The 23,579-nt window shown below is 40.3% G+C and overlaps 3 protein-coding genes across 6 annotated transcripts; 2 read left to right on the top strand and 1 right to left on the bottom strand.

Moving 5' to 3' along the window:
- The first annotated feature begins 213 nt into the window (after positions 1 to 213).
- tmod4 (tropomodulin 4 (muscle)) lies at positions 214 to 16,064 on the top strand. Of its 2 annotated transcripts, XM_010905572.5 has the most exons (10): positions 214 to 412; positions 6,302 to 6,485; positions 6,831 to 6,987; positions 7,808 to 7,930; positions 12,007 to 12,099; positions 12,189 to 12,319; positions 12,451 to 12,558; positions 12,696 to 12,839; positions 14,218 to 14,362; positions 14,634 to 16,064. In XM_010905572.5, exons 2-10 carry the CDS (start codon positions 6,378 to 6,380, stop codon positions 14,654 to 14,656), a joined length of 1,032 nt encoding a protein of 343 aa, XP_010903874.1. In that variant the 5' UTR covers positions 214 to 412; positions 6,302 to 6,377; the 3' UTR covers positions 14,657 to 16,064.
- On the bottom strand, positions 15,753 to 18,427 carry scnm1 (sodium channel modifier 1). Of its 3 annotated transcripts, XM_020041378.3 has the most exons (9): positions 18,206 to 18,427; positions 17,959 to 18,029; positions 17,767 to 17,855; positions 17,595 to 17,689; positions 17,364 to 17,464; positions 17,096 to 17,244; positions 16,592 to 16,697; positions 16,215 to 16,336; positions 15,753 to 15,898 (listed from the first exon to the last, which is right to left on the bottom strand). In XM_020041378.3, exons 1-8 carry the CDS (start codon positions 18,254 to 18,256, stop codon positions 16,219 to 16,221), a joined length of 780 nt encoding a protein of 259 aa, XP_019896937.1. In that variant the 5' UTR covers positions 18,257 to 18,427; the 3' UTR covers positions 15,753 to 15,898; positions 16,215 to 16,218. The 3 variants fall into 3 exon arrangements, with proteins under 3 accessions (XP_019896937.1, XP_019896936.1, XP_019896938.1); XM_020041377.3 differs by lacking the exon at positions 15,753 to 15,898 and having other exon boundaries at positions 15,969 to 16,336; XM_020041379.3 differs by lacking the exon at positions 15,753 to 15,898 and having other exon boundaries at positions 15,969 to 16,336; positions 16,592 to 16,682; positions 18,206 to 18,425.
- Positions 18,428 to 18,839: 412 nt separating this feature from the next.
- lysmd1 (LysM, putative peptidoglycan-binding, domain containing 1) lies at positions 18,840 to 21,478 on the top strand. Its single transcript, XM_010905573.3, has 3 exons — positions 18,840 to 19,915; positions 20,044 to 20,363; positions 20,580 to 21,478. The coding sequence occupies exons 1-3, from the start codon at positions 19,733 to 19,735 to the stop codon at positions 20,764 to 20,766; spliced, it is 690 nt and encodes a 229-aa protein (XP_010903875.1). The 5' UTR covers positions 18,840 to 19,732; the 3' UTR covers positions 20,767 to 21,478.
- The last annotated feature ends 2,101 nt before the right edge of the window (positions 21,479 to 23,579 follow it).

Raw genomic sequence — 23,579 nt, forward strand, 5'->3', positions numbered from 1 at the left:
AGAACCAGTTATAACTACATGTCATCAAGAGGTTCAGAAAAGCACCAGCAGATGTCCCTATTACCTACGAAACTTCTTTAGCTGTGTTAATTGAGGCACTGATAAGCACACAGACATCCCTCAACCCCCTCCGTCACGCCCTCCCTCCCACTCTTTCTCTCCCCCTCTCCGCTTAGAGATTCAGTCACTATTGCAAAGCCAAAATAATAAAATGCTGACCTCTCAAAGTGCTGCCAGTATCCTTGTCTCAGCACAGGAGTCTGGGAGGTAAGAAGGGGAGGGGAGAGGCGGTGGGGCAGACAGAAAAAAAGCTAACTGGTTGGAGGGAGACAGAAAAAAGAGAAACGCCATTCTCGGGTTCCAACAGCAGGCTTTAGCTTGTTGAGGGCTCCAGCACTGCAACTCTGTGAAGGTAGGTGGGAGGCTGCTCCTCTCTCAACTGTGGGGACACCAACAGCATGAGGGTTGCCCTTTCTTTATTCTTTCACTCTATCTGGGGGTCTGCTTGGGGCAACGCTTTACCCAATGTGCATGTGTCATTGTGCGAGAGACTGTGTCAATGACAGTAATGTTTGAGTGAACATTGGTCAAATATGGTTTGGCGGCAAAACCAATGAAACCTCTGAAAACATTATTTTCATACAACATTTGTTTTTACAGGTGTCGCTTGAATAACATATGTTACTTTGACTGTATAAATTGGCAGGTTGCATTTCTAATTGCCTTGGATTATTTTGTTCACAACTTTGGCCAGCTGGACATTTCCTACGGGAGTTCAGTGAAACTCTAAGCTAAAGTATTTTCACTCAGTGAAGATCTTTGGCTGATATGCTGGGGTTAAGTCATCTTATATCTGTCTATCGTTTTGCAGTTAATTTGTCATGGGGGCTTTGTAGTGTTGTCTCAGGGGACAGTAGTTTTTGGGGGGGGGGTGTCTCACCGCCCACACCCAGCTCACTTTAAGGGAGCACCTGATGTTTGATTGGTAGTGTTGGCTGGATCGAGTCGTCTTGAGGGCCTTACCTTTTGGCTGATTTTTGCTAAAGAGGCACACAGCGTGTGACTTCATTGTGCCTAACTGTGTGTTGTTCCAGCAGCTTAAAAACGCAGAGCTGAATTACAATGTCCTTGTAATGCACTAGAGAGAAATCTTTTCAAAGTCGCTTTTACTTGAAAGGCAATTGGCTTTCATCCTTCAAAGAATTGCAATATTATTGCATTGTCATCAGAACAAGTTACTGTGATTTTGATGAGCATTAACGTTAACATACTTCAAGGCCTTTACAACGCCAACAAACAAGTTCAACATAGCAGGTTCTAAGTTGCTTTAAGTTCTCCGATTGGAGCTCCAGTGTGGTGATGGCACAACCCAAGCCGAGGAAGATTTACACCACTGGAAGGAGATGACTTGCGAAGCTAAAATTAAGCTGCGGATGATTTGGAATGTTACACTTGGTTGGCAAGGCATTGAGTAGCCAACCCAGAAACACAGAAATCTGCAGACTTGTCAACCAATGGAGTGACTCACCTCTTTGGCACTTTGGGCTCCCTCTCTATAATGGACATTTCATGTGGCTTGTTCGGCAGGTACTCAACAGGGTACATATCAGTCATATTGGCCTGAATCAGACTGTGCAGCAACTTGGCGAAACAGCTGTTTTGTGGAAAGTCGTTTTGAACTTTTTACACATTGGAGGCTCGTGAACTAGGAATTGACATCCTCGTACAGCTTGTGGATGCATAATTTGGTCGCAAGGTGCCACAAGCGGACTTGGAGAAAGTAGCTGAGTTTACAAATTCAAAGTGAAAATTGTCTGAACCAGATGTCACAAGGGGAAAAGTAGGGCCGCTTTAACAAAAAAGCATGAGAAATGTAAAAAATAGCATGAACTTGTTGGGAAACAAATGTAAAATAATGGATGTTCTCAAAGCTAGTGATCTCTGAGTGACTATCTGCCCACAACAATGTCAATTTCCTAAGGTTTTGATTAGCTAAATCAGAGGAATGTTTTATTTTTATTTTTATTGTGTACTGATTAAAAACTATCACAAGAGAATCTTTTAGCTAGGCATTGACCAGGTGCAGAGAATAACGGTGATTCTGTCTGGAAAAACATTCCTGAGCCAGCTGGCTTTGACAGGTGACACTATTCTGGTCGGCAGGCTTGGGCCCAATAAGAACTGAAGAAGGACAATTCAGGAAGTGATTTGAGTTGACATTTTGAAAACTTAAAAATAAATACTGTCTACTTTTCAGATGACTAAAACTGATTTCATTTTTTATTTTTTATTATTGGTTTATTTATTATTGACTTAAATGTACAGAATAATGTCTCTTGAGCACATCATGCATGTCTGTCAGATTTACAAGAGTCCAGATAACCCACTTTTGGTCCTTTAACGGTACAGCAGTCCAGCTCATAAAGACTTCAACTACTGCTGTATTGAGAAACCAGGCTAGCCCAGCTATATATTTTATTCAACAAAGTCTGAGTTGATCTAGCAAAGAGCTGTACACTGACAAAAAGTCTGCTGTAGAAATGCAGTAACTGCAATTGTCTGTTTCATGTAAGACGCAGTAACTGCCATCTACTGCAGTTATGCCTAACTTTACCTGAAGTAACAAGAGCATGGTAAGAGAACAAAGAAACAAATGAATTCCTGTCAGTCTTCAGGTCAAGACTCTAGTGAACAGGTGCCATCCGCATCTTTTCCATACTCAGCTGTTTGAGCCAGCCTTTTGTGTCATTGGCTTTACACATTAGAGCTGCACTGTGCTATTGAGGTGACTGCTCCACTGACATAAACATATGGACACGTGCCCTCACAACCACGAAACACACATCTAAACTTATATGTACGCACTTCAGTGTTATATGTTATACACACATTCCCAGAAAGATAGCATTTCAAAACTTTCAATTTCTGTCAAAGTGCGATGTTCATTCATCTGTCACAACATGTGTCTCTACTATAATACAGTTTGACATTGTAACTTGATCTGCAGGGATACAAAGCATCATTCCAGAAACGAACAAGATTAGAGGCACACCACTAATTTGTCAATCAACGGGTCCACATGACACCGATTTTCTATTGATGGACGCATTAGGTTTTCTGTTAACACCTGGGGCGTTAAACAGATCATCACAGCCACACTGAATAGCTCCCATCAAACTCTTAGTGTAGCAATGGAAGACTAGCAGCTCCTATTGTCATGTTCTCTAACTGAATTAAAATATGTGGTTATATATGTGTTAAGAGGCAACTAGGATACATTCTGAATGCATTTCCTAAAAAAGTAAACATGAAATGGAATATGGATGGAAAACATGTATTACATATATTATTCACCTTACGTCTAAAACAGTGGATATAAAAAGTCTACACACCCCTGTTAAAATGCCAGGTTTTTGTGATGTAAAAGAATGAGACAAAGATAAATCATGTCAGAACCTTTTCCACTCTTAACGTGACCTATAATGTGAACAATTCAATTGAAAAACAAACTGAAAGCTCAGAGGGGGAAAAATGAAAAACCTTACAATAACTTGCATAAGTGTGAACACTCTGTTATAACTGGGGATGTGGCTGTGTTCAGAATTAACCAATCACACCCAAACTCATGTTAAATAGAAGTCATTACACACCTGCCATCATTTAAAGTGACTGTGATTAATCACAAATACATTTCAGTGGTGATTTTTTTGTTCTAGATTTTCTTAGTTGCATCTCAGAGCAAAAACCATGGTCTGCAGAGAGCTTCCAAAGCATCAGAGGGATCTCATTATTGAAAGATATCAGTCAATCATTAGATATACCATTGAACACATTGAAGACAATAATCATCAGGTGGAGAAAATATGGCACAACAGAGACATTACCAAGAACTGGACGTCCCTCCAAAATTGATGAAAAGACAAGAAGAAACCTGGTCAGGGAGGCTTCCAAGAGGCCTAGAGCAACATTAAAGGAACTGCAGGAATTTCTGGCAAGTACTGGCTGTGTGTGACAACAATCTCCTGTATTCTTCATATGAATGGGCTATGGGGTAGAGTATCAGGACGCAAGCCTTTTCTTATAAAGAAAAACATCCAAGCCCAGCTGAAGTTTGCAAAAACAAACATCAAGTCCCCCAAAAGTACGTGGGAAAATGTGTTATGGTCTAATGAAACCAAGGTTGAACCTTTTGGCGCAAAAACAACACTGCACATCATCCAAAAGAACACCATACCCACAGTGAAGCATGGTGGTGGCAGCATCATGCTTTGGGGCTGTTATTTTTCAGGTGGAACCGGGACCTTAGTCAGGGTGGAGGGAATTATGAACAGTTCCAAATACCAGGCAATTTTGGCACAAAAACTTCAGGTGTCCGTTAGAAAGCTGAAGATGAAGTTCAGCTTTCAGCACAACGACCCAAAGCACACATCCAAATCCACAAAAACATGGCTTCAACAGAAGAAGGTTCATGTTTTGGAATGGCCCAGCCAGAGCACAGACCTGAATCCAATTGAACATTTGTGGGGTGATCTGTGCACAGATGTCCTCACAATCTGACAGATTTGGAGCGCTTTTGCATAGAAGAGTTGGCAAATATTGCCACGTCAAGATGTGCCATGCTAATAGACTCCTACCCAAAAAGACTGAGTGCTGTAATAAAATCAAAAGGTGCTTCAACAAAGTATTAGTTTAAGGGTGTGCACACTAATGGAACCAGGTTATTATTATTTTCCCCTCAAAGATTTCAGTTTTTTTCAATTGAATTGTTCACGTTATAGGTCAAATTAAAGGTGGAAAAAGTTCTGACATTATTTCTCTCATTCTTTTACATCACAAGAACCTGGCATTTTAACATGGGTGTGTAGTGTACTTTTTATGTCCACTGTAGGTACATTACTCATATGAGTCACCAGTTTTGCCTGAGTTATACATTATACTTTCGTTGGGGTATTTCCGCCACTGATTGCCCAGTCTTTGCGTTTGCTTAATTGTTGACCTCCACTCTCCAGGGTTTGGTGGAAACTGCACTCATATCTGGGGTGCATTTCGATCTGTGTCTGTCCAACGGTGGGTGTAGAGGGGATATGGGTGGGACTGCTCATGGGTGTCAGCCAGTGATAAATAAGGGAACACACTTTCCACCTCTCTGCTACGCTATCCTCTCCTCTCTTCTGTAATTCTAAACCTATTCAACGCATTGGAACTAAGAATAGCAAAGAACTGGCAATCTCTTTCACTTTCTTTCCTTCTCTGTCCCTCTTTCACTGTTTGACTATCTAAGTTCTATAGGAGTGTATTCAGTTCAGTTTCAGAAGAAATAGGTCCAAGTTTGGCAGTACTGGTTTGTGCATTCGTGGGCAGCAGTGTTGGCCAGAGGAAATGTGTGTTGATCACTGCAAATGCAGTTATTATTAACATAATACCCTCACTCCGGGAACACTGGGGAAATGGACTGGATATAACTTAATGGATATCACAATTCAAATGACAATGTGGTGGCTGTAACGGCCGGTCACGTCATTACGTTTCTGTGCTCTATGTAGTTATGTTCTATTTTGTCTGTTTCTATGTTCAGTTTAGTTTAATCTTTTTAATCAATTTCCCCTGTGTCCTGTTGACCCCTTGTTAAGTTCCTATTTAAGTTCCTACTGCCCTAGTGTTTCTTGTCAGTCATTGTTTCGAGTGACATTTGTGTCCTGTGTCTTCCTGATTTGCCCGGAATAAACAACCCTTATTTGAGCACTTCTGCGCTTGTGTCCTGCAACGCTCCACTAAGCGACAGTGGCAGCTAGCTAGATTTAATCCCTAAACCGGCATGACTATAAATCTGTTGTTCTGTCTCTTTGCGAGGTAGCTAGCCCTAATGATCCCAGGTTGTTGCATAAATGACAGTTAAACTAAATATGGTTAAAAAAACAAATGTGGTTAACTTCTCGTTACCCTAATGAAAAGGTTATCGGATGCATCCCTACATACATGGCGGGCATGGACATTGAAAGCATCCGCCATTTTAACTCAGTTAAGTGGGTGGGACTTCCAACTCCTCCTTCCTGATGTCCTGATTTGACATGACAACTGGCCAATAGCCAATAGTTCAAAGTCCCACCCAGTTCAAAGTCCCACTCAGTTTACTGGGTCATCAGAAATGATAACGTTTCCACACACTTAACTATATTAAAATGGCAGATGCCTTCACTGATGATGTCCATAATAAACTGACTTTTTGGCTGCTAGAGGCCTCTATAGGCTACTCATGCAGGGTACTGGCTGGTACTATCTGAGTTCTCTCTTATTCCTACAGACAGAGTCCTGCTCACCCCTGGGGTTGTGAGGCGTGTTTGTGTGACCCTAGCTAGAAGCCCAGCAAGCTTGCAGACATGTCAAAAAGCGACCCACGGGACATCGACGAGGATGCCATCCTCAAAGGGATGAGCGCTGAGGAGTTAGATGCGCTGGAGTATGAGCTGCAAGAGATGGACCCAGAGGTACTGAGGGGCTAATAGGGAGTTCCTTATAGGAACAATAACTCTAGCAAAGAAATTATGGATGTGCACAGAATTAATAGTTCACATAGAAAACCAAAAATAACTGAGCCACTGGCAATAATAAAATTTCCTTTACCATCTTTTGACATTGTAACATTTACTTAGGAATGTCTGCTTTTAGCATGTGCAATATATGTTCAATTTCTAACTTCCTGATTTTTCAGTGGATTAAGTAACTTTATACTCAACAATAAGTCTCCTACAACTAGTACTAGAGCCCCAGTGGATCCAGAATGTTCCGTACACTGTCCACAAGACCTCTGACCCCAACTGTTTGCGTCCCAGAATGCCATGCTGCCTGCAGGGTTCCGCCAGCGTGATCAGACCAAGAAGAGCCCGACAGGGGTTTTCGACCGTGACGCCCTGCTGGATCACTTGGAGAAAACTGCTCTAGAGCATGCGGACAGAGAAGACCTAGTGCCCTTCACTGGAGAGAAGAAAGGTACAGTAACTAGACTACAGGACAAAACTATACACTACACAAATCCACACTACAATACTAAAGGGTCCGCCTTTAAGTTCCAAGCCCACAGTTTGAGAACCGCTCAACCATAATATTGATATGGCATGAGATGCATACAACTCTACATACAGCTCTATGGACATTCTAATTTACAGAGGTTCACAAAGCTCATACAAGCCAGGGTTTGCTGGTGTTTTCCAAACAATACAAATACAGGTTTTCCCCAAACAATCAAGTCCTTTATTATCTTATAAGAATGCTACACAACACACAGTCCACTCTGGGAGGACCGGTGGTTTTACTCACTCTGCTTGCTCGACCAGGAAGTAATAACTTACACTCTATGATAAGAGCACATTCCCCAGGCCAACAGCTCAACCTGCCACCAGGAGACGCTAGGGGTCTGCAAGACAAGGCAGCCCTATCCAACATCCCGCCCCATCCACCATGGATGGCACTTGAGCCAATTTGGACCGCTCTCTGTGGAACCCCTGGAACTAAGATTTGTTTTTCAAATGACAAGATTTCAACCTGCAACTATTGGAGCTTAATCGCCAGTATATGATCTCACACCACAATGCCTATCTGCCTGCCAGTGTATTTGACTGTAACAGCAAATTGCCCTTGCTGGACGTCATATATAGGGTCATATATAGATGTATTTCCCATCTGAACAGCATCTAAATTAAAGATCTGGGATGAAGTCTGACTCCTGAACCCTTGTATATTAGTAGCCTTGTCAGTCCCTCTGTTTTTGTCTTTCTTCCTGTCTTTATTATTTTTCTCTGTCCCTCTCCAGGGAGAGCGTTTGTTCCTAAGGAGGGCCACGGGCAGATCCCCATCAATGAGCAGATCACCCTGGAGCCTGAGCTTGAGGAGGCCCTGAAGAATGCTACAGATGCTGAGATGTGTGACATAGCAGGTGAAAACCTATTCCTCCATGTACTTAAGACCCAATATGTAGTCCCATCATTGTGATTAAGACCTTTACTGTCCCAATATGTAGTCCTATCATTGTGATTAAGACCTTTACTGTCCCAATATGTAGTCCCATAACTGTGATTAAGACCTTTACTGTCCCAATATGTAGTCCCATCACTGTGATTAAGACCTTTACTGTCCCAATATGTTGTCCCATCACTGTGATTAAGACCTTTACTGTCCCAATATGTAGTCCCATCACTGTGATTAAGACCTTTACTGTCCCAATATGTAGTCCCATCACTGTGATTAAGACCTTTACTGTCCCAATATGTAGTCCCATCACTGTGATTAAGAACTTTACTGTTCTACTGTAGTCATGTAAGAACACACTTTTTATGATGCGGTGTCCGCATTATGATAATCAGTCGTGTAGTGGTACCCAGAGAAGTGGGTACATTGGAATATTGCTATTCTTTCACTCGTTTTGGTTCCATGGCTAAAAGCAGTAACAGCAGATGCTGTGTTGGACTGTTAGAGACTTAGAGGTTTGCATCTTGCTCATCTCAATATTGGCAGTGTGGCTCGTTGAAACATTATTGCAATTGCTGTTTCATGAAATTATTTTGCCATATGGGCTACTGTGTAGCAAGTTACATTTAATTGTATATACACTAGAAGGCAGTTAGGACTATTAGCTTCCCCATATTTGTCCTCTTGCTTAGGCTAATTGTTTGATACCTGCCCTTACAAAAAAGACTGCGGTAAGAGTGTAAAATAACTGCAGTACACAGCATTCAACTGCAATTACTGGGAATATAAACTTTTGGGGAATGATCTTATATCTCCTCATTGCCCTCCATTAATATTAGCATATATTAAGGCAAAATTTTCTGTGTCTTTCACACTACACAGAGGTAAATATCTGAATGTCTTACAGCTTATATAAACATTGATTGTCACAAAAAAAAAATTGTAAACATTAGCTGTTAATACAAACAAGAGTTACCTTTAAGGAGTCTTCAAAATTAAAAAAATTACCAGGTCCAAATGACAAGCAACAAAGAGCCAAGCAGATACAAATTGGACTTTAGTAACCACTATTTGGACTATTTACAGCACATTTTTGGTTTCTTATGATGTTAACTCCACTGTAACACTTGAATGCACATTTCTATTGGGTGGTAGGCTACTGTGTTAGCCTACATTGTTACTTCATGGGGTGAAACAACATGATATCATGTAGGCTTGTCCTTCATTTGCACATGCTGTCCCATTATCACTAATAGCATTGTGACCCAATTGTTAATTTTGATATCAGCCTATTTTCTTTTGGGTCTTTGTAGACCCATTATCCTTTCACTGCTTGTTGTTCCAGATATTACTGTTACCGTGCACCACTTAAACAGACATGGAGTGACATAGGGTGAGGGACATGGCAGCGCAGGGAGCTCCAATTCCCTGTGATCAGCAGCGGCACAAAAATAAGCTGGCTAACGGCCACCGAAAGGGAGGGATGGAAAGAGGGATGGGGTGGGAGGGAGTTAAACACTTGTCTGTTGGGTAAAGATAGTATATCAATTTACACCAAACAAGAGGCATTCCTTTTTAAAACATACAATATTGAAACTAAATATATTTTATTCATGTTAAGGGCAATTTAAGATGTTGAAACAAAGTAAAACAACTTAAAATTAGAGCATTCATTCCACCAATTTCTGGGCTTGTTTTTAGCCTTATTTTCTAATGTTCTGTGGTTGCTATTGGACTCACTCAAACTGTTGGAGGCTTAAAACAACCCAAACTCTGCGGTCTATATCTAAACACCATTGTAGTCCAGACCTACACACACAGAGCAGGAATTTCACAACGGCCGTGATGCCCCGAAAACCATTGTATGCCCTACGGCCACCATGGCCTTTTTGCTCCAGCTTCTGTAAAAATATTGCGCTCAGCAGTTGGTTTGTTGTTTGTAGTTTGCAACTGAGAAAAACTACAAAAACGGACTACATGTAGGTAAGCAAACTCGCTAGTTACCGATAGATAGTGGACTTAGTTCTAAACTGAAACAAATGTCTGTTTTGGATGGTGCGTTCATGAGCAATTGGGAACTGGGCAAGTTCCGACCTTGGAGTGGGAGAATCTCGGATAATACACCTGAACCCTTCTTGAGAGCTAGAAGTAACGTTGGGTTGGACATGGAGTGTTTGTGGTGAAAAACAAACAAACGATAATGACTTGCTCCGTGCACAAATAAGTGACTACATTTGTTTATTTAGGGCGTACTCATTATCGCAAATGATTGCTTTTGTGTAACTGAGGTAATGTTAGCCTTCTGGGTAGCTAGCCTTAACGTTACTTAACTGTCAATACCGTTGCCTGTTTGGTGTCAACGTGAACACTCCTACCTAAACATCTGAAATTAAACAAATTCCAGAATCCATACGAATTTTGAGGGAGGAGTAGATGTATTTTCAAGTATTAAAACATGATAATTTGACTTTTTATGTGGAAAAACTATATAAATTACAATACGTTATTATTCAAAGTATGATATTGTGTTTTTTCTTATCAACAATTCAAGATTTCACTCAATGGCATTTGTGCCCTTAACATTTTTGTGACACTGAAGGCCAAATGGCCTTCCCCCTAAACCTACGAAATTCCAAGCCTACACATACATACATCATATGAATAAAAAACTAAAACTTAAAAATGGGAGATGTAGTACATATTGGATGATGTGTTATTTATGTTGGATCATGAGGACCACTACTGGCTAAAATTATATACACACTGCATATTTAAGGATTTAGTCATTTACTGAAGCTGGAGGAAGTGCTTCATGCCATTGTTGTCCAAACAGCCACATTACTTTATGGTTACATTTGCTATTGGGTGATGTTATTTAGCCGTCTAGCTACACAACCATTTGCCACAATCACACCTGCGTCACCATTAAAAACACGCCCATCATTCATAATATGGCCGAGAACAAACCACTGTTTAATGACAACAGTTAAATCCCCATCCGTATCCACCTACTGGGCAGGGGCGGCCTACCTCGGTCCATAAGGCAGATCTAACACTAAAACCACCCGGAGCCTTTCTTTAACAGGAGAACCACACAGAACAGGCATCTGGAAAGTGGCAGACAGGGAGTTTGGGGAGTGGGACTATGCGTCCACATAGATTATCCGGTCTCTAACCCCCTTATTGGGAACAACGTTTTGACCCTGGAGGGAATCCAGATGAGGATTAGCCCTTCATTAGCCTCTGTCACTCCTTTGTTTGAAGCTGGATCTGAGTCTACAATAGCATAGTGGGCTGGCTGGCTCCACCAGCAGCAATGCAGGGACAGAAACCTCCCAACACTTATCAGCTATTAACTATAATGATGACAATTGTTGCTAATGTTGACGTGGGGTTAAAACCAATGTAGACTGCAATGTAAAGTTGAGTCGTGTGACGCTGGCACATTTTCTACATCCCTCTCTCCTCACAAGGCCTTCTTTCCCATGCTTCCCTGCCTGTCCCGGGTCGGGGCCCGGGGCGGGTGGGGGTTTTGCTGTCGCAGCAGTTGGCGTGTGACACAGTTTGGTAGCGAGGGGGGGGGATCTGTCATGAGACTGAGAGAGTTTGAAGTGCTGCCCTCTGGTGGGGATTTGGGCAACACATGGACTCAAAGGGACGCATATAACATTGAACGTAGTGTTTATTTGCATGTTTGGACTCAAAATGTCCTCAGGGCCTGGCGATACTGAGATTACAGAGCTCTCTTTTTAAGAACTGAGTTATCAGGTCAAGCAAATACACTGAGTTGGCACATGTATAACATAGTAAATACCTAGTATTCTCATGTTATAATGTCATGCAGTGTTTAGTAAAGTTGTTCTAATGGGGCCCTCATAAATATGCACAGTCACATTCACACCCAGTTTTGAGATAATTAGGGCCTTGTGGTTCTTTACAGTGACACGCTAAATGTATCAGCTAACAACGTCCTTTAATTATGTTAAATTGAGGAGCAATTAATTGAGGAATTCCACCACATCAAGCCATTCCATTTGTTTGCAGCCATCCTGGGAATGTACACACTGATGAGCAACAAGCAGTACTACGACGCCCTGGGCACCACTGGTACCATCGCCAACACAGAGGGCATCAACAGTATGTATAAAAAGGACTGTCTGCTGAAGCATTCACAATGTTACACATGTAGGACTATTCACACACCCACCTACCATGCTGTGCTTTAGGCGTCGTAAAACCAGATCCATTCAAGATCTTCCCAGACGAGCCGCCCAACCCTACGAATGTGGAGGAGACCCTTCAGCAGATCCAGACTAATGACAGCAGCCTGCTTGAAGTGAACCTCAATAACATTAAGGTGAAGACAGTGGGCTTGAGGATCTTACAGTCTGAATGTATACAGTGACCAATTCCACTATGGAAGATGTTCGTGGAACCTTGTGTTGTGGCTCTGAATCATCGTAAACTGATGTTCTGTTTATGTCGTAGGACATTCCCATCCCAACGCTGAAAGAGATCTTTGAGGCAATGAAGACCAACACTCACGTGGAGTCTCTGAGCATCGCCGCCACCCGTAGCAATGACCCTGTGGCCTTTGTGAGGACATCCTGCTTATCTTATCTTAGGCTAGCCATAAAGAAAATTGAATGTTGTATTGTAATTTGCACCTGATATTTATAAACCTGAGCCTAGTAATGTGTGTGTGTGTGTGTGTGTGTGTGTGTGTGAACTAGGCTGTTGCTGAGATGCTCCAGGAGAACACCACTCTGCAGAGTCTTAACATCGAGTCGAACTTCATCACCAGTGAGGGCATGACGGCCATTGTCAAGGCCATGGCCAACAACAATACACTGACCGAGATCAAGATCGACAATCAGGTCAGACACCCTGGCAGTGTGAATAGAAACATTTGGATAGTGTTAAAAACCAGGGAAGCCTGGTTTAGCCGGCCCATGATTAGAAAGGATGAATGTTGTTGTCCCTGGCTGGTTTCAATCCATTACGCTATTTAAACCGCAGGAATGAAGACTGAATCTCAGCCATTACATTTTTGCTGAAATAATGTGGACAACAGAACATTTATTAACGGAACTAAAATGTACTCTTGTACAAAGATAACTGTAGCTAGCTAGCTAATAGCTATACAGCATACCTATAATGAAAACAATGACTACAATCACTCCATGGCTGGTTAATTTCTTTAGAAAATAAGAAAAATATCAAAGGGTCACGTAATACAATTACTCTTAAATACATGAGATTCATGGTATTACAGAGTGGATATATATTGTTGTGCGACTGCTGAAAAGTACAGAGTGGATAAACATTTCTGAGAGACAAATACTGGAATATCTCAGAGGGGAATCAAACACAGGTCAAAACATGGAAGGGCAGGGTAATCCACAAGTCCACCTCCATATAGTCTTTTATCCCAGCCATTACATTTTTGGAAAATTGTGTCGTCTCGACATTATATCATTTTGTCATGCATTAACATCATGCCAAGTTTGAATATTAAGCAAGACACCTTATTATTATTAAAGTTTACTTCCACCACAAATAGCATTTATGAACTGTATGGCTTTTATTAGTCAGTAATATGCCTAATAGTATCTTAGTACTTAGAATAGTCATAAGAATTGAGCAATTGCTAGCGAGACTGAAGATTAACTTTACACTGCCAAAGCTATTTCATTTCAAAGCACAACGCTTGTTTTTCTTTCATTCGTGAATGACATTGATTCAATAACTATCAGTATAGGTGAAGATAACTGACTATTTCATCAAGTGAAAAGAGAATCGTGGAAACCCCTGCACTTTTACTGCGCAATTGGTTGTGATCTATAGGCTATTTCCCCAAAAAGCATGCACGGATGCGTACTTCGAAAATCTGCCAGAAATAGTCGCAATATAACCGTAAACAGTTTTATTTTAGGCTTACTATAATGTACCTACTGAAGGTTGTAACCAGCTACGTTTTTGTCTATCCTGAATAAATCCTAATGCGTAACTTATGTCTGAAACAAGACTAGAACACCGGTTGCATGCGTGAAAGGCTGCGTCTCAAACCACTGCAAGAGTCGAACACTCACTCACTAAGAAACATTTGCCGGACCGCGTAAGCAATGTCCTATGGGAGTTCCTCAATTGACTTGAAAGATCACTGGAGTGAAATAACCAAAAACCAGAACCAAATCCGTGAATTTATGCTATTATGTAGTTACTGAACTCCTCTAATCCACCACCCTGTAACAGAGACAGAAGCTCGGGGACTCCTGCGAAATGGAGATTGCCAGCATGTTGGAGAACAACTCCAGCATCCTAAAGATCGGCTACCACTTCACCCAGCAAGGGCCTCGTGCCAGAGCAGCCATCGCCATCACCAGGAACAATGACCTGAGTGAGCATCTATAGAATGCAGGAAGTGTTAATCATCACATTTCAGTTGTGCTGTGTTTAAAATGGTTGAATCGGAAAGGACTGGGTTAATTCATGTTAAGGGTTGTAATGCCCTCAGAAAAATGCTAGAAGCCTGAAATAGCACGTTTCCTGTTTGTTAGTTGTCTATGGTTTTCCTACATGCGATGATCTGTCACATAGGCGTTTCAGTTTCACATGACCAATACTGAATTCCTGCTGACTCATATGGTTCCATTTCTTTCTCCAACCAGTTCGTCAACAGAGGCTAAGATGAGTAAGGAGTGGAGGAACAAGATTGTGCCAACAAGTCGCTAGCCTGTCATTTCAGCCCCTTGGATCTAACAACGCTAAAGACTGCCATTGACAGCTTTGTGCTAGCTACGTCAATGGGGCGCAATGAACCCCGACAACACCCCTGTGCCTGCCCACAAGGTCTTACGAGGCTGGGGGTAAACCATTTTGTTTTTGTCTGTGTCCAAGCGATTCATTTCATTAACCACAAACAGGTTTTTGTCAACAATTTAATTAATCATAAAAGGATACATAGGTCACATCATTGTGAAGTCAAGTGTATTTTATGCTTCCAGAGTTTGCCATGAAAACGACTTAACTCCTTTCATGGAAATGTTTAATAATGTGGTGCTATACCTAGGGAAATAAAATCTGTAAATACTAAAAATAAACATTTTAAATAAATAACTGTGGTCTTAATTAGTTAAATATGTGAGATTTTGGGTCATGTAATCACCTCATGTCAACAGGCACAGTATTCAACATCCATCACTTCCATGGTTCAAAATAAACTTCAGCACTCAATTAAGCAGATGCAAAACTACATTTTATGCCCAGAGTTCTTTAAAACAGGAACTTTTCTATCCTTAGTGAGCCTGTCTGATCCCCCAACCACCTAGCCTATTTTTATACACCCCCCCATTGGGAAAGTAACAGAGTCCTCTGGGCTTAAATTACCTTGCCCAGAATATAACAACTTTTAAAGGGGGAGGGGTACCCATACGCACCCAAGGAGATGTATGAACCCTCTCCAAACAGCTGCTAACCTCAGAAGACTTTCACAGCCTTGGAGTGGCTCCATGTGCACATTCATTTTATACTTTATTAAACAATGTTTTGAATGTCACACTGAATGTCACACACATTTATGAACCACTAGAATGACCTGAGATGTAATGTCTCCCAGCAGGTTTTTAACAGGAGATCATTTTGAGTAATTGATTTCTCTTTGATCATACAGCCACAGGGAAAAAAGCAGGTGTATTGAAAGATCGTTATGCTCAGTCTTTAATATAGTACTACAGACCGGCTAAGTAGTGCTTGATTTTATTTCTTAAACAGGCGTCGAACATTGCGTGTAGTTTGCAGTGGAGAACGAGTATGTTTTCTTTATTGAAGCACAAGTATCATGATAAAAGCAACATATGCCTTTGCACTGACACTTCAACTCATCAGTCTTGATGGCAGATGGATCATTGTCTTGTGGCGTTTCAAATATAATGGCCTATGGGTGAGATAGAACCTGAATAAACTTATCCAGCACTTATAGTACACTCTACAATGCTTTGTCTCAACAGGGGACCAAACTGGGCAAACAGAATGACACACAGGTGCTGAGTAGTTTAAATTCAAGATGCACTATAGGTGCCAGTCAAAATCAGATCTTTTATAATGATAAAAAAAATGAAGAAAAAACTAAACAAAGGAGGCAAGGAGGCAGTGCCGTACACAACAGACATTGAATCAATGTGTCACCACTAACCAGCATGTTTGGATAAATGGCCTAGGGATTGAAGTGGTGTTAAGGACGGGTCACTGACCTAGTCAGTTTCCTACTGAGTCACATGGGGAGGGATGCAAAGTGGGTTCATCTTCATCTGATTCAAATTCCACATTCTCATCCTTTATCCACTTGCCACTCCTGTCCTGCAGCCACCCGGCACTACGAAACAATGAAAGGTAGGTGGTAGAAAAGTAAAGATAATACACTGACCCCTAGTGGTGAACTGAGCCATCACATTTGAAAAACAAAGTGCCAAATAATTTACAATGTCCCAGTATTCTGTGCACAAGGAGGCAAATTAAACATATTTAAAACAACATGGGAAAAAAACAAGCTCAAACAATGAGAAATTGTAAAAATGCAGACGATTGTAAGACAATGAATGACATTCACAAATTTCTAGGTACACAATACCTTTTTAATTTCAGGTAGTGTTCCATCTCTTTTCTCCTCTGTGCTGTCAAAGGTTCAGTCTTCAGAGTCTTGGCTGGCTTCTTACACAATTCTTGAGAGGGGAGACCAATAAGTATAAATATATTTATTTGAAAGATGACAGATATACCTATAACAAATATAAAATAATGATAGCATGTATTCTAAATTGTAATCAAACAGTTGTTGGAAGCCTCAAGACGGCAAGGTGAAAAATCAGAAATCCCTGAGCATGACAGCATTTATGGAATCGTGGCTGAAATTACTGAGGTAAAAATTAGATAATGCTGATGAAAAAAACAAACATCTGCTGCAGTCCTATCACTTGGCAATTCAAAAACACCATTTAAGGCAAATCTTTGATGAATTTGTCAACAACTGTACCCATTTAAAGGTAATTTGTGGATTTCCAGAACTGCTGTGGATTTGGTAAATTCTTATTTGCTAACAGGTTTTTATTTAATTTACAATAAATTTAGACATTACTTGCAGTGGTATGGTTGGAGCTGGGCAATGACATGATGTCTGTATTGCTTATGGTCCTCCCTGACAGATGTGGTGGTGATAGTCCTGTGCCAGAGGGCCTGATTTCACACTCTGGACTGGAACTAGTTGATCCTTTTTCAGTCTTTGTGCTGGAAATACATTTCAAAGGGTATATGTAATATGTGATTGCAAATGAGATTGTAATATGGGGCATGGTACTAGTCTCACAATGTTTTGTTATTTTCAAAACAGTTCCAGCATAGAGTACCTGGTCTTTTTGTGACAACTGTTGTATGGCACAGTCTTCAGTAAGGCATGATGAGTGAGTTTACGGGTCTGTGTCAACAAGGGTGCTGAACTAGAGGACTCCTGAAGGAAAACAAAACAGGCAAGGACATAGTGTGAAGTAAGCCATCCTGTTTAGCTTTCAGTATAAATCCTCAGGTTCACAAGAAATAAAATACACACACTTACAAGCTTGTTAGGTATATCGTGTTACCTGTCTACTATCTTCACCTTGAATAAAGTTTTCATGTTGTCGTTTAGATATCTCATTTTTCAGTTGTGTTTTCTTTCCGTAAAACCACTTCATCCCTGGCAAATAAAGGATTAATGTAGACAAATGTTTGCTTGGTAAAATGATTGGGCGTTCTTTCATATGCATGTCCCACCTTCGAGATGTTTTTTCCCTTTTCTGTGTACTGTTAACATGTCAACTGTATCAAAAACGGGACGATATGAACACACGAGGCATGTGTATCTGAAGGGAAATAGAAAAATACAGATACCTATCATGAGAAGTATTTGCTCTGCCAAATGCTTAAATGGATTAATTCCAGTTAATTGCAAAACTGGTTGTTTACCTTCCATTTTTCATCAATGCTGCTTCATCTTCTGGAATGAAATTAGAGAGCAGATCTGCAACACGCCGTTTCTGGAAAGTAAACAATAAGGTAACTAGCTTAATAAACTTCAAAATACAAACGTGTAACTCTTTTGGATGCAACTGCTGAACTACTGTAGCCAGTTAGAGTACTGTAGTTATTAACACAAAAATTGTCAAACATTTATGTGAAACCAACACACATCTAGCAAGCTGAATGAGCTTACCTTTAAGATGTTTAACTGACTCTGATCATTGCCGTCTCTTTTAAAAGACATTTTCAAACACGTTTAGTTAGCTAACTACCAGCTAATTTGGTAGTTACGCCGTTTATTTGCTCATCATAGATAAATAGTTAGCTAGCATCGCTAGCTAGCTACCTACTGTATTTTTAGATTAGCATCCCGTACAAACGATGACATCACATTCACATGGTAATTACGAAAAAATCATCTTCTTTTGGGAGTATATAAGGAGCTTGGCAAACAACTTTTAAGGAGCATTACCGCCACCAACTGGGCTGGAGTGTGGACCAGAGACAGGGAAGGTCTACGGTATCCTAAAGAAAGACTATTAGCTGAACATGTACCCAATATCTTGCTTAAGCTTGGTTATTCAACACCATTATTAACTAATAGAAATATCTCCCTTTCCCTCCCATATATCTGACACTGAAATAGATTGGGTTAGTATGTATTTTCATCATACAATTGAACAACGCCGTTTTTATTGTATATTGAGGAGGGGGGGGGGGTCACTCTTTTCCAGGTGGGTCATAACCTGTCTGTAATATTGGGTGGGAATATTAGCAATCCAACAGTACATTACATGTAGGGAGTGGCATTGCATGACTTGACGCTGGACTAACGTAATAAAACATTTCGCCCATCCTTTTTCCTCCAGCTTTATTTTTGTTGTTGATTTTATTTTAAATGGGTTAGAAGATAACTTGTACAATAAAGCATTGGTAAGTAGGTTCAACATCATGAAGGATTCTAGAGGAGGGAAAACTCTTAAGGCAAAACAGATTCTTACGCACACTTGACACAAGTGGGATGTAGCATGCTCGAATTATGTCTCCCCGTTTAGCAACCAAAATGAAACAGAACTTTCCCAAACAAAAATGTATACAAAGCGCAAACAATGGTAGTATCTCTATTTCAGCCTCCTACTGTCCTCTCGTCGCTCCTTCTTAATACCTATTGGATGAGATGAGGAAGACTAAAGTACCCCCTTAAGACTCTAATGGTTTTTGAGCGGTTTTGAGGCCAGGAGAGATAAAATACGTATTTGAGATAAAGATAATTAGAAAACAAAGGTAATGTTCACTCATGTTGACTTTGTGTAAAAAAACTGATATCGAATCGTTCGAGAATTGGACATCCAAATCCTATCCTAAATACAGCAACGTTTCCGTTCAATTGAACGTTCCAGAACGTAAAACCGTACTGAACGCTACCCAGATTACGGACTTGTGTTCCTCTCCTGCAAGTTCGTGCTTTGTTTATGTTAGCTAGCTAGCTAGTTTGTTATCGTTAGTCAACAAGTTAAGGTTAAACATAGATACATCCAATTACATACGGGTTCGATTGTTAATAGGTAGCTATATCGCTACAATAAATTGGTTTCGTTATCATCCAAAGTAGCTTGCTAGCAAGTTTTCTAGCAGTCAGTACATTGGTGTTACTTTGCAAGTCCAAACATATAGGGGCTAGCTAGCTATCGTTAGCTTGCAGGCAGTTGCAAGTTCTACCATGTTCCCCGGAGAACGGGCTCCTCTGCCAACCGGTGGAGGCGGTCTTCTCCGCGGTAACTGCACGAGATCATACGGGAGTCTTGTACAATCCTCCTGCTCTCCGGTACGACAACGACGAATTGAACACGAAGTTCAACCAGGAGAGACATTGCAAGGGATCGCGTTGAAATATGGAGTATCTGTAAGTAGTCGATGCTACAGCATTTGGAAACTTAAATGTGAAATGTTGCCCCGTTAAGCATGTCAAAATGTATGATTGTGCTCACATACTTTCACAAGCCCTGATCTGCGTTTCATTCTTATTAACAGATGGAAAAAATCAAAAGAGCAAACAGGCTGTACACACATGATTCAATATTCCTGAAGAAGTCTCTGTTTATTCCTGTGCTGTCAGACTACTACCCTGCTGCCAGTAATGGCGTAGATAAGGCGGAGGAGGACTCTGGCCAGGGACAGGACATTACAAATAAAGGCCCTACTGAAAATGGGATCTCAGAGAACAAGTCTGAAAAGACCCAGGCAAAAGAAACAACTGAACTTTCTCCAATGGATTTCTTGAAAATGATGGATGGTATGATCAGCCAATCCAAGCAAGCAGCTGTGAAAAGATGCCAAGAGGGAGAGAAAAGGTCAGTTCTCCCATACAACTTTATATTAGTTTGGCAATATATTTTGTTCAGTTATGTTTAATTTGAATGAATTTGCAGTATCCAGTCAATTAAGTAGTGTTTCATGTGATTAAATAATGACACCAATCGCACGTTAGTATGTTGTCGGTTCTATGCATAATGCATTATTTTGACAAGCTTTTGATAATTTTTCTTCTTGGCATTTTTCCTATACAGATTGGCTTCTCTGGAAGCAGCTTGTGTCAGCAGAACATCAGACCGTCGACTTATGAGGTCACACAGTGCAACAATAACTTCCTCTCCCAGAATACACCAGCATGCCATTCTTGGGGCAGTACCCCTCACCATCACCAAATGCACCAAGAAACTGAGAGAACAAGAGGATGAGATCTTTGAGTTGTGATTTAATTCCCTCTGTCAGGCAGACCATAGGACACACTAATACAAACATCAAAGTGATTAATGTCCCAGCTAATCTGGCATGGCAGATTTTAAAGAGTTCTTATTCACAGTAACAAGTTAACTGCTGCTCCTTTGGGCATGGTTCTTAAAAGTTTGTCGTAAGCACTGTTGAACTAATGTTTTTTGCTAGGATGCTTTATATTGACTTATGAGAAGACTTCTTACGCAAGTAATGCACTGTTAACAATTGATTTGAAGTTGGTACTTTGTGAGTTGTATTTGTATATTAGCGTGCAATCATTTATCTATTCAAAGTAATGTGTTTTTGAATGTATATCTGTTTGGCCAAAGGCGCAAGGTCATGTGAGAAATGCTACCTCCCATTGTCTTATACAATGTCAGAAATGTGAAAAATATCCAAGTTTGGGTTAACAATGGAAGTTGAAGTCTTCAAATCAAAATTATTTATCATAGAAAAGTCTTCTTTGGGTATTTGTTACAATTATGCAATATTGTACATATTTGTTCTTAGAAGAATAATTAGTCTTGTAATTTTTTTCTTGTCTTGGCACTTAGTTGTAGTAAACACACACCCGTTCAAGTGTTTGGGGTCACTTACAAATTACGTTGCTTTCGGGAAGAAAAGCACTTTTCTTTTTGTCCATTAAATGAACATCAGATTAATCAGAAATACAGTATAGACATTGTTAATGTTGTAAATGACTATTGTAACTGGAAACAGCTGTTTTTTTTTAATGGACCTACATAAGAGTACAGAGGCCCATTATCAGCAAAAATCTTTCCTGTGTTCCAATGGCACGTTGTGTTTGCTAATCTGAGTTTATCATTTTAAAAGGCCATGTGATCGATATAAATCCCATTTGCACTTATATTAACACAGCTGAAAACTATTCTGCTGTTTAAAGAAGCAATAAAATGGTCCTTCTATAGACTGATTGAGTATCTAGAGCATCAGCAACTCTGGATTTGATTGCAGGTTTGAAATGACCAGAAACAAATAACTTTCTTCTGAAACTCATCAGTCTATTCTTTTTCTAAGAAATGAAGGCTTTTTCATGTGAGAAATTGCTAAGAAACTGATGGTCTCATACAAAGTTGTGTACTACTCCCTTCACAGAACAGCACAAACTGTCTCAAACCAGAATATAAAGAGGAGTAGGAGGCCCCGGTGCACAACTGAGCAAGAGGACAAATATATTAGAGTGTCTAGTTAAAGAAACAGACGCCTCACATGTCAACTGGCAACTTTGTTAAATAGTACCCGCAAAACACTAGTCTCAATGTCAACTGCACAGTTCTGTGAAGGGAGTAGTACACAATGTTGTACAAGACCTTCTGTTACATGGCAATTTTTCTTTGTTCATCCCTGTCCTTCTGGTCCATCTGGTCATGCTTCCAACCTGGAATTGGTTTAAATAGACTCTGGACTCAGCCCACATGCATTGATTAATTATTATAGTTTGTACTCTTAATATGTTCATCCGGCACAGCCAGAAGAGGACTGATCACCCCTCTGAGCCTGGGTCTTCTCTAGGTTCCTTTCTACATTTCGGCCTTCTTAGGGAGTTTTTCCTAGCCACTGAAATTCAACACTATTGTTGTTTGCACCTTCGGGTTTAAGGCTGGGTGTTTTGTAAAAGCACTTTGTGACACCTGCTGATGTAAAAAGGGCTTTATAAAAAAATTGAATTGATTGATTTTGATTGATTGATGCTCTTAATACTGTTCTACCAGACTATAGAAGGTCAATTTTATTGCTTCAGTCCGCACAACAGGTTTTCTGCTGTGCTAACATAATTGCAAAAGAGTTTCCTAATGATCACATAGCCTTTTAAAATAATACATTTGGATTAGCAAACACAACTTGACATTGAAACACAGGACTGATTTTTGCTGATAATGGGCCTCTACGTAGTATGGATATGTAGATATTCCAGTAAAAATCAGCTGTTTCCAGCTATAATAGTCATTTACAACATTAACAATGTCTACACTGTATTTATGATAAATTTGATGTTACTGTAATAAAAAAAAATTTGCTTTTCTTTTGACATCAAGAAAATGTGTATATGACCCCAAACTTTTGAACGGTAATGTATGGGGTAAGGATGCCTTGTGACTAGCATTAAAATTCTAGTGTAGTGTATATATATTTTTGTTATCCTACAGGAACTACTACCATTTTGTTATACTGGACACATTTTGTCTCTTTTGACTGACAATATAAGGACATTATAAGGAGGAACAACAACTTCTGCATAATCAAAACCATTATGCAGTTAGTACTTGTTATCTCTGGGGAAAGGCAAAACCAGGATGAGCTAGGTTTCCTTTTTGTTTCACACTGTAAACCTTTCAATTTCAGAGGTGCAATTTTGATACTGTGCCCGTCTTAATTACTGGACAGCGAAAGTTATTGCTTTTCTTTTGGATACCTACTCTAAATGTTTAAATATTAAGACAAACCTTTACTTACTTTGAGGTTAAAATATAGATTCTCAGCTTGTCTTTGGCTCCATATTACTTTCACCATGTAGAAATTACAACCTTTTCTTATCTGTAGTCCTCCTATTTCAGGGCACCAAATGTTTTGTGACCATTTAAAATAATACGAATTTAGCACGTTATTTGGTCGCATTTACTTTGCCTGCAGTAACAGGCTGTCATGTTTCCCATTGACCCTTCAGACGGTGGGATGTTCTCTGGTGATGCTCTGCCAGGCCTGTACTGCAGCTAACTTCAGTTGTTTGTTTTATGGTCTTTTAGGTTTATCTTCAGCATATTATAGGCATG

This window comes from Esox lucius, chromosome 20, assembly GCF_011004845.1.
Source record: "Esox lucius isolate fEsoLuc1 chromosome 20, fEsoLuc1.pri, whole genome shotgun sequence".
Classification (NCBI taxonomy): Eukaryota; Metazoa; Chordata; class Actinopteri; order Esociformes; family Esocidae; genus Esox; species Esox lucius.

What these genes read in the sequence shown, in the direction of transcription:
- scnm1 (XM_020041378.3), bottom strand. Translation starts at nt 18,256, where the DNA reads ATGTCTTTTAAAAGAGACGGCAATGATCAGAGTCAGTTAAACATCTTA. An exon ending in GCATTGATGAAAAATGGAAG is followed by an intron (nt 17,856 to 17,958) that starts GTAAACAACCAG and finishes ATTTCCCTTCAG; the next exon opens with ATACACATGCCTCGTGTGTT. An exon ending in AAGGTGAAGATAGTAGACAG is followed by an intron (nt 17,465 to 17,594) that starts GTAACACGATAT and finishes GTTTTCCTTCAG; the next exon opens with GAGTCCTCTAGTTCAGCACC.
- lysmd1 (XM_010905573.3), top strand. Translation starts at nt 19,733, where the DNA reads ATGTTCCCCGGAGAACGGGCTCCTCTGCCAACCGGTGGAGGCGGTCTT. An exon ending in CGTTGAAATATGGAGTATCT is followed by an intron (nt 19,916 to 20,043) that starts GTAAGTAGTCGA and finishes TCTTATTAACAG; the next exon opens with ATGGAAAAAATCAAAAGAGC. An exon ending in TGCCAAGAGGGAGAGAAAAG is followed by an intron (nt 20,364 to 20,579) that starts GTCAGTTCTCCC and finishes TTTCCTATACAG; the next exon opens with ATTGGCTTCTCTGGAAGCAG.
- tmod4 (XM_010905572.5), top strand. Translation starts at nt 6,378, where the DNA reads ATGTCAAAAAGCGACCCACGGGACATCGACGAGGATGCCATCCTCAAA. An exon ending in GCAATGACCCTGTGGCCTTT is followed by an intron (nt 12,559 to 12,695) that starts GTGAGGACATCC and finishes TGTGTGAACTAG; the next exon opens with GCTGTTGCTGAGATGCTCCA. An exon ending in AGATCAAGATCGACAATCAG is followed by an intron (nt 12,840 to 14,217) that starts GTCAGACACCCT and finishes ACCCTGTAACAG; the next exon opens with AGACAGAAGCTCGGGGACTC.